Below are 10,052 nucleotides of genomic sequence, written 5' to 3' on the forward strand. Positions count from 1 at the left end.
ATTGATCGAGCCTAGATTCGTCTTCCTTACGGAATTGAATCTAGGATCGAGTGCAATGAGGAGGATTGGGGTGTTGTTGTTTGTTTTGGGCCCTGATGATCGTCTTTCACTTTAGCAATTAAGTGATCAACCACCCCGACCCGGTCTTGATTGTTAATTAGCATAATTCACCTTAACACGATGTAAAAGTTCCTTGGGCAAGATCACAAGAGAAAGTTACAAAGGTCCGGGGAAACTTAGCGAAATATTCGCGGTCTGCGGATTGCTTAACTATCCGCGGAAACTTAGCGAAATGACCCGCAGTCTTTTATCAGCGCGGAAACTTATCCGCTATCTTTATTTTCAGCGGATATCTCAAGCCTTTTGCTTATAATTCGCGTAACTTCTGTTTTTAATCTTTAACAAACAAAATATACATATACAATGTTATATATATGATCAACAATGGTTAAATCTTTATTCATTCTTTGTTGAGAGTGCTAACGTGACGTTGATATGAAAGTTTAATTTTTCTAAGAAGTAATTTATGATGGTTAGTGGTCTAACCGGTTGAATACGTGAATTAGTTAAATACTTCTATTTGATGAGTTAGGGAGTGAGTGAGAGAAAACCTAACCACGGTAAAGAAGAAATTAACCAAACTCCAAAGTCCACTCTTTCCCAATTTTTTCATCATATTTATGATGGTTAGGACTCTCTGTTGAGCATCTCATCTGACAACTTCACTCACTTCTCATTCTTCTTTCTTTACACTTTCTCTACAAAATAAACTCATTCTAGAAATACAAAAACTGACTATACATAATTAGCTTTAGAGAGATTGTATGATACAGTAATATGTTACTGAATTGGAGTAAAAACACAATGACAATCTCTCTAAGATTTTTCGCTCTTTGTTCGTTGCTAATAATTCTAGCTTATGTCAATGTCGTTTCCAGGTAATTATTTGGTACAATGCAAATGTTGTGTCATTACTAACCTATTAGACTATATTCATTATAAGTTTTGTTTCTAATTTAGTTTCTTTTAAATTTTGGAACTAAATGAAAAAGGATTTGATTCATTAAAATCATTTTTTTTTCTTTTCTTATTTCAGTGAAGAAGTGAAACATGAGTTACAGAGCTTATTAACCAACTCAACGATTTCAGAGAGGTTAGTTATTTTTCTTTTAAGTGTCTAAAGTCAAGATTTTATAATTAGCTTCACTTAATTACAAGTACATTATCTAGACATTAGAACATGGTTTTGAATACTAGTATGCTAATCTCGAACACGGAATACAGGACAAGCAAAAACAATGTTGTAAAAAGTAATGATAACGCGATTGATGATCCAGAAAAAGTGGCTTCCATGGTTGACTTGTGAGTTTATATCAATTTTCTCTTTTCACGTACATACATTCGCATGAATATATATTAATGTGTTCCAAGGTTCATGTGTTCATGAATATTAGTTTAAGAGCACCAATTTATGGGCAAAGGCTTAATGTAATTACTAGCTAGTACTACAACAAATTTTAAAAGGCTCACATGGCCGTACACCAACACCAATCACCATTTATGATGTCCTAAAATTTATAGTATTCCCTACCACCTATCACTACTTAAGAACCTTGTAACTTATAGTCTTGTGATGTAACATCTTTTAGAGTTCCATAATAACCATACAAGTTATCGTACCACGGATACCATAACTCCCCTTTCCCGGGTTGCATGAACAGAAAAAAATGTTATCCGTTTATCTATTTAAAAATTGTCACGGGATATTCGGATCGGCAACATACATCTGACTACAAAATACTTCAATTTCCTCGTATAGCCTGAACAATGTAAACCTTATCCATTTACCCGTTTTACACATGCACCATGTTCAAAATTATCCCCGTTTCCGTTCATATGCTCATCAGTTTATACCATAATAAAAATATGACTAAATGCTTTGCAAATCTTGTAGTTAAACTTTAATGTGTTGGATAAAAATGCAAGCAAATATTACTCGCATTGTTGCATCATTGTATCTTGTGTTGCTTTGTTCACGTGATTAAGTAGGTGACTCACATACATGATGCAGCTTGTAATATTTCGTTTTTAAAAGAAAAAGTTAATTTTCAAGCCTAACTAATGAATTATATACATCACAAAAGTTTGTACTCCAAAGCATTGCAGAATTATTTCGACACGAGTTGACTTAATTATAATTAGCCTTTTGGTTCAAAAAGTTGATAATTAAAAAAAAAAAAAAATGTTCCCTTGGCCTTAAGGATGATATTTGCCTTTATACACATAAAAGCAAACAAGAGACTATACATTGTCCATGTATTTTCATTTCTTACTTACCTTACTGTCGTTGTGAAAATAGTTTTATTGGTAAGAAGATGCACAAATTGTAATTGAATAATTTGAATAATAAAGATAAATAATAATTAATAACATTAATTAAAACCCTAAGGGTCTAATTAAATTTTGTTTATTAAAAAATGATGCTACTGGACATAATTATTAGACATATTCTTGTAAAGCAAGCTCTTTATCATCTATATCTATAGTAGTATTATTTATCTAAAGTTATTTGAATCAAAGCTCTTTTATTATTATGAGATTTAAACTATCAACTTATTAGTTAACAACCTTTACGTTTACAATGACATTGTAAATTACACGGCCATTATTATCTTACCTCATTTTTTATAAAAATATAATGATAATGATTGAAGGCATAATAAAATTGGTAAAATTTTTATATCCTCTTCCCATGTTACCATATTTACCTAAACAGCCTAGAATTCTTTTCATGCATGTACATTAAATTTTGATTGGAAATCACCATTCCCTTAACCAGTTTGACTGGTCCCACAAAATGGGCCTTTTGGTCACAGGCCCAAAAATATATCAGATCTAGTCTGCAAAATCTCGTGGGCAAATTTTATTAGTTAGAAACAGGCCACTTCCATGTCCATATTTAATGACTTTGTATTACAATTTATGTTAAAAACACCTCACCACCACCGACGTATATACAATAATTACTTTGCATTTATTTGGCTACTACGAGTAATAATAAGAAAATATATGTTTTTTTTTTGGGATACACGGTATGTGCCTTTTCGAAAAAATTCATTTTGTATCTATTATTTTAGTTTTGTGTCACCGCCAATATTGTTGACTTAATTATGCATCGACTATTATAGGTTGTTTGTTAGGCATGCCACAAATTTCCATCTCATTCCAACTTGAAATGAATCTTAGCTTCTCCTTTTTAATAAAATAAAGTTGAATGTGACACTTCAAGCACAAATGGTCCGAGAAAAGGTCATAATCACATAATAACCCGATCAGACTACGTATATCTGAGTTAAAAATACTTGTTTTGTTCGAATAATCTAAACATAAAAAGCCTTATTAGTATTTATAGCACAAAACTCCGCTTTTAATATAATAAAATTCAAGTGTGACACTTGATTAGCACAAAGAAAAAAGTATATGATTTTATCATCCTTTTTAATATAATAAAATTCAAGTGTGACACTTAATTAGCACAAGGGAAAAAGTAAATGATTTTCTCACCCTTTCAAATGTGTCAATTGATTGACTATGCGAAAGGTTTGTCTCCATAGCTATTGGTTTGGCTATTATGTTTAACCGGTCAAACGGAACCATACACAACATTGGTTGGCAAATGGCAATACAAATATTTCTAACCCATGAATGTGGTTCTGTATAATTGTGCAGGAGCATTCGTAACAGTACCCTAAGAAGGAAACTAGGTTTCTTTTCATGTGGCACTGGTAACCCTATTGACGATTGTTGGCGTTGCGACCACAACTGGCAACGCCACCGCAAACGTCTAGCAAAATGTGCTATCGGGTTTGGACGCAATGCAATTGGTGGACGTGATGGTCGGTTCTACGTCATAACCAATCCTAATGATGACGATCCAGTTAACCCGCGACCGGGAACCTTAAGACACGCGGTTATCCAAGACAAACCTTTGTGGATTGTGTTCAAAAGAGACATGGTTATAACTTTAAAACAAGAACTGATCATGAACAGTTTCAAAACAATCGATGCTCGTGGAGTTAATGTACATATTGCAAATGGCGCTTGTATCACGATTCAGTATGTTACTAATATTATCATTCATGGTTTACATATTCATGATTGCAAGCAGACTGGGAATGCTATGGTTCGAAGCTCACCGTCTCATTATGGTTGGAGAACCATAGCAGACGGTGATGGTATTTCGTTATTTGGAGCGAGCCATGTTTGGATCGACCATAACACGTTATCTAACTGCGCTGATGGCCTAATTGATGCCATCATGGGTTCAACTTCTATTACCATCTCTAATAACCTATTCACCCACCACAATGAGGTATTAACTTCCAAACAATCTCACCCCATTTCATAAATTCAAATGGGCTAATTGCTTATTAGACAAAGGTTCTTTGATTTTTTTCAGGTGATGTTATTGGGTCATAGTGATTCATACACTCGCGACAAAATTATGCAAGTAACGGTTGCATACAACCATTTCGGGGAGGGTCTTGTTCAGAGGATGCCAAGGTACGTTACCAGTAGTGGCGTATGTATGATGAAAATTCAAAGGGGTCCCAATTTTTCTAGCTAATTATATTTGAAGGGTAATTTACTGGATTTTTAACTCAAAAAGTATATGGGGTGCTATATCTAAATTTAATGGTGTACTGTATAATATAAAGAGTACTTTGTAAAAAATAAAAATAAAAATTCAAACTAATAGTATCATGGGATACCTATTAAGCTAGATTCGCCCCTGATTGCCATCTACATATATTAATACACAAACTAAACATAACTAACGGGATGTTTTTACTTATGTCTGCAGGTGTAGACACGGGTATTTCCATGTTGTAAATAATGACTACACGCACTGGGAAATGTACGCTATAGGTGGTAGCGCAAATCCTACAATCAACAGTCAAGGCAACCGATACCTTGCCCCTTCTAATACTAATGCAAAAGAGGTATCTATTTATATACACAACACAATCATGTGTCCATTTACATGAGTATACCGAATTTAAAATATCTAATCTGAAATATACAGGTGACAAAGAGAGTAATAACAAATGGTAATTGGAAGGAATGGAATTGGAGATCAGATGGAGACTTAATGTTAAACGGTGCATACTTCAGACCATCGGGTGCGGGGGCTGAAGCTAGTTATGCAAAGGCATCAAGCTTAAGTGCTAAACCGTCTTCTGTAGTGCCAACTCTTACCTCAGGTGCCGGTGCACTTTTTTGCCAACGGGGTAAGCAGTGTTAAATGCAATACAATCCTCCAATATGAAACACCAAAGGATATTAATCTTTTATTCTTACAACGCCGATGGTTCCATAGAATTATAAATTATTTGATTCTGTGTACATTTCTTACAATGAACCATTGGTTTACTTCCGATTGTTAGAAGTTCAACCTCGACCTGCTCCACTTGAGCGGTATCAGAAGCGTTGTTCTGCCTTACATATCAAAAAATAAACAATCTTCTTTACATTATGTAAATTTATCTATGCAGTTGTTTACACTTGTTTCTTAAAATGTATATGACCGCTCGATCAGAACCAGTTCACGTTTACTTGTGGCTACTCCTTAACTAAATATCTAAATATGTTTATTTGAACCTCAGATACCCAACATCACTTTCAATATACCCAAAGACACAAAATGTGAAAGCGCAAACAAGCGTACGATAATTTTACTTCCAAATGTAATGATGAAAACCTTCTGAATGCAAGGGCGTATGATCCTATTGTAGTGGTTGAAATTAACTATCTAAATATGCTTTATTTGAACCTTAAATATCCACATTTTTTTTGGAACGGCGAATTTGCATCAGCGGATCATTTATTTCAACGACCCTTATCATTTGCACTCACACACGCTAGAAGGAAACTCCTACCAGGGTTGCTTGGCAACTAATCGCGGGACCTGGGTTGCTTGGCAACTAATCGCAGGAAATTGGAGAGAAAACCTTCCGACCCTAGGAATTGAACCCAGGTTGCTTGGCAACTAATCGCGGGCCCTTCCACACTGAGGCTTGATACCATTGAAGCAAACGTTCATGATCTTAAATATCCAAATTATACCCAAACACTAAATATCAGAAAGCGCTACAGGCATACATACTTGGGGGCAGAAGGGGGCCACCCCCAGTGAAATTTTTTTTTTGCAGTGTAAAAATTCTGAGGTTTTAGACTTTGCTCTCCGTCGATTTTTTTTCCCCAAAACCTACATATTTTGCCCCATAACTTTCAAATTTTGCTCAAAAATCTCCAACTTTTACCCCAAAACCTTCAAATTTTGCTCAAAAATCTTCAACTTTTCTCCAAAAGCCTTCATAATTTGCCTAAAACCCTCAACTTTTTGCCCCAAAACCTCCGTATTTTGTTCAAAAAATTGCTCGGGTTTTATAATTTTTTTTGCCCGGGCGAAAAAAATCCTAGTTCCGCCACTCACAATAATTATTGCTTACAAATGTAATTTAAACATATCAGCTTCATGAGCTAGAACCTGCAGTGTTACTTGTTGCAATTTTCATTGGAAAGGGGATTACAATCTAAGATCAGAAAAAGTAATTAAAATTCGCAAATGAACGCGTACCGACTGCACTTGTTTCGGCAGGACTATATAAAGCTTATTTTCTTCCAAATGCTTCTCAATTTCATTCACTGAAGCCGTAACTACAACAATCATTTTCCGGTGAGGGTGTTCTCAGGCAGTCAGGTTAGTGACCACGATAAGAGGGTAAAGTTGGGAGCGCATTTTGTGATTTGTGACAGAGAACGGCGAATAAATTAATTAATAAAGTAAATCAGTAGATGAAAAGGCGATAAGATGAAGGGTAATTTTGTCATTTGGTATGATTTAGTTGACGAAATTAAACAAAAGTTGAACGGAAGGACGTGATTGGTTAATGTTAATTACCACGGGGTAAATAATACATAGAATATAAAAGGATAAAGTCGGCAAAAAAAAAAAAAAAAAAAAATACACACAACAACAACAACAAACAACAACAAACTCAATATCACATGAGTGGTGTATGAGGAAGGTGAGGTGTAGACAATCTTTCCCCTATTCGAGAATACAAATAAGTCATTTCTCCACTCAGAGTAAAAACACTCACAAATGTAGAGAAAGTCATCATCTCTCTATTCAATAGATAAGGAGATTGTTTCCGAGTGGACCTCCGGCCAAAAAGTAGGAAAATTCTTTTTTTTTAGAAAAAAATAGTAAAATAAAAATTGAACATAAAAAAATAAAAAATAATAAAAAATAATAGAATAATAATAAAATAATAAATAAATAAAATTAAAGTGAGATGCCATGAAAAAAAACCCATGTAAATGATCGAATCAAATTTACATGGATTTCTTGGAAAATTAAAAAAAATACACACTACATGGACAAATATTGCATATTTTTCATTTTCACGGAAGCCATTAAAGTGATACTTAAACCACTTCAGCAAGATACACTCATGTTAAGCAGGATCGACAACAATGCCCAGTTTTAGATTGTCGTTCTTCTTGTACTATTTATATAAAAAAAAAAAAAAACTCATAGAAATCAAAAGCTTTATCCAAAAAAGAAGTGGAGGCACCTGTTCGTCGATGTTCATCAAAAAGTCACAAGAAAAAAAAAAAAAAAAAAAAAAAGGCTAAGGCACGTGAGTTCAGTGATGAAATTCAGGATGATTTAGATGATATATCTACAGGTGAGGCAACAGGGTACAATCAGGAAGTTTAAACGGAGGCTTTTTGCTCGTAAACCTATTAAGGTTAGTGGTAAGATCCTAAACCCTAAGAAGAATTACAATGAAAAGAATGAATTTAGGAATTATTTAGAATGGATGTTTGATAGTAGCGAACGTCCATCTAAAAATAAACATTGAAGTTAGCAACATGGAGTGCAGTGGCGAGTTTAAGTGTAGGACTACGAGGTCCCGTGACACCACTAGTTTTTCGAAATTTATCACAATTTTTTTTTTTGTATTGTACATGACACCACTAAATTTAGTAATGGAACCCATATATTTTTAAAATTTATAATTTAATAATTTGGACTAATAAAATATTTAAAATTAGCCCACTTATGATTTTATAGTACGGACTTTAATATTTAAACATAGCCCCTTTTTCAAATATTACCCCTATACTTCCGATTGATTCGGGAGAGCGTCCGAGCATGGAACACTACCACCCAAGTCAACGAGATGAAATTAGAAGAACATACTTGCTAAAAGGTCCTTGTCAACCCTGAAATCATTCTTTTATGCAAAGAGAGATCGGAGATAAAAATCGTAAGTTTAATTTAGAGAAGCTTAGTTTGTTTTGCGGAAGAAAATAATATCGAGAATACGAATATGAATGACCCATTTTATGATGGCATAAGTCGTCGTAGAGGTTCACATGTTAGTTCATTACACCACTACCAAGTGGATGTATTTTATGCGGTCATTGATATGCAACTTCGAGAGCTAAACTATCGTTTCAATGAGGTGGACACAACATTACTTATTTCTATGGCTTCTTTGAACCCAAGTAAGTCGTTTAAAACATTTCAAGTGGAAGATCTTATGAAAATGGCCGATTTCTATCCTTCAGGGTTCCCAAAACATGAGTTTGGATTTCTTAGAGGACAGCTTATGAATTACATTAATGATGTACGTGGTGATGAAAGTTTTAGTGATTTGAAAGGAATTGGACACCTTGCAAAGATGATGGTTGAAACAAACAAAAGTATAATATATCCGAAGGTGTATCTTCTTTTGAAACTTGCATTGATTTTGCGCGTTGCAACATCTACCGTTGAGCGTGCATTTTCAGAAATGAAGTTAATAAAGAACGATTTGCGAAATAAATTCGGAGATCAATTTATGAATGATTGTCTACTTTCATATATTGAGAAAGAAGTTTTAGATGATATTAGTAATGAAGCAATTATGGATGAATCTTATCGTATGAAACCTCGTCGATAAATGTAAAAGCTTGTGAATATATGATCTTTTGTATAGGGGTAATATTTGTAAGAATATCAATTCCCTTTTTATATAAATGATACTCTTTTGTATGATAATTGTTGTAATGACAATAGTAATGATTTGAACAATCTTATAATTTGTATTGTATTATTTAATTTTATGTTTTTTTGTTTCGGATGCGACCCGACCCGACCCGATTTGACCCGACGCATTCAATATTTTGTGCAAGAAAGTTATCGAATAAATTTTTGTAACCCCATTGGGTATTGATCCTAGAATCGCCACTGATGGAGTGCTAGGTTACTCGGGAATAAAGATAAGAGCCGAAGAGTGGGTAATTTGATCAATAAGTTTCAAATACAATTTATCGCAATCCAAGAAAAAATAAGGGAAAACGTTTCTCGTTTTGTTCGTTGAGAGAGTTATAGAGGATGAATTTTTTGATATTTTAAGCCCACGAAGTCGGAAAACGTACGCAAATCCTATTTTGTCATGATATTTGGGTAGGCGCATCTAAATTGTAGGATCAATTCCTGGCTTTCTTTCGGATATCCTCAAAAAGAAACGGACGTCTTGTGGATATGGGGCAAATTGTTGCATATGAGTCGATGGCATGGGACCTCGGGTTAGTGGGTATGCTTGAGAGTTATGAATATAATCAACTTCAAGTGCTCTTTGGCTTTGTTGGCGTATTTATATTGGACATCGATAGAGATGTCGAAGTTCAATGGGTTCATTCGGTTGATAATGTTTATTACATTGCAAAAGGCATTCATGCCATGTTTTCTTCAAATGTGGGCACATAGGTGGATTGGATAATCGTTGTTTGGCAAGATTTGCGAAAGTCGTCAAATTTATGTTTGGAATAACTATCCATGATTGCTTATGTGACTTCGATGTTGCAAAAGAAAATTTTGGTATGTAGTGTTGGTAATAGATTGAAAGTGTAAAGCTAGAATGAATTTCAGAGTGGACATGAATTTGTAAGTCCCACTTGAGTATTTGCTTGTAACTCCATCCATTCACTGT

At 34.3% G+C, this 10,052-nt stretch overlaps 2 protein-coding genes across 2 annotated transcripts; both read left to right on the plus strand.

Moving 5' to 3' along the window:
- The first annotated feature begins 776 nt into the window (after window positions 1–776).
- LOC139886673 (probable pectate lyase 8) lies at window positions 777–5,624 on the plus strand. The gene is made up of 7 exons (XM_071870615.1): window positions 777–938; window positions 1,097–1,153; window positions 1,285–1,362; window positions 3,730–4,372; window positions 4,460–4,563; window positions 4,865–5,003; window positions 5,087–5,624. Exons 1-7 carry the CDS (start codon window positions 838–840, stop codon window positions 5,303–5,305), a joined length of 1,341 nt encoding a protein of 446 aa, XP_071726716.1. The 5' UTR covers window positions 777–837; the 3' UTR covers window positions 5,306–5,624.
- A 2,781-nt stretch (window positions 5,625–8,405) lies between these two features.
- On the plus strand, window positions 8,406–9,020 carry LOC139843727 (uncharacterized). Its single transcript, XM_071833873.1, has one exon. It carries the CDS (start codon window positions 8,406–8,408, stop codon window positions 9,018–9,020), a length of 615 nt encoding a protein of 204 aa, XP_071689974.1.
- The last annotated feature ends 1,032 nt before the right edge of the window (window positions 9,021–10,052 follow it).

Source organism: Rutidosis leptorrhynchoides, chromosome 1 (assembly GCF_046630445.1).
Source record: "Rutidosis leptorrhynchoides isolate AG116_Rl617_1_P2 chromosome 1, CSIRO_AGI_Rlap_v1, whole genome shotgun sequence".
NCBI classification, from domain to species: domain Eukaryota; kingdom Viridiplantae; phylum Streptophyta; class Magnoliopsida; order Asterales; family Asteraceae; genus Rutidosis; species Rutidosis leptorrhynchoides.

Bases quoted from the DNA above. Each gene is read 5' to 3' on its own strand.
- LOC139886673 (XM_071870615.1), top strand. From the start codon at position 838: ATGTTACTGAATTGGAGTAAAAACACAATGACAATCTCTCTAAGATTT. The intron at 1,363-3,729 runs GTGAGTTTATAT...ATAATTGTGCAG, and splicing joins GTGGCTTCCATGGTTGACTT to GAGCATTCGTAACAGTACCC. The intron at 4,564-4,864 runs GTACGTTACCAG...TTATGTCTGCAG, and splicing joins CTTGTTCAGAGGATGCCAAG to GTGTAGACACGGGTATTTCC.
- LOC139843727 (XM_071833873.1), top strand. From the start codon at position 8,406: ATGAATGACCCATTTTATGATGGCATAAGTCGTCGTAGAGGTTCACAT.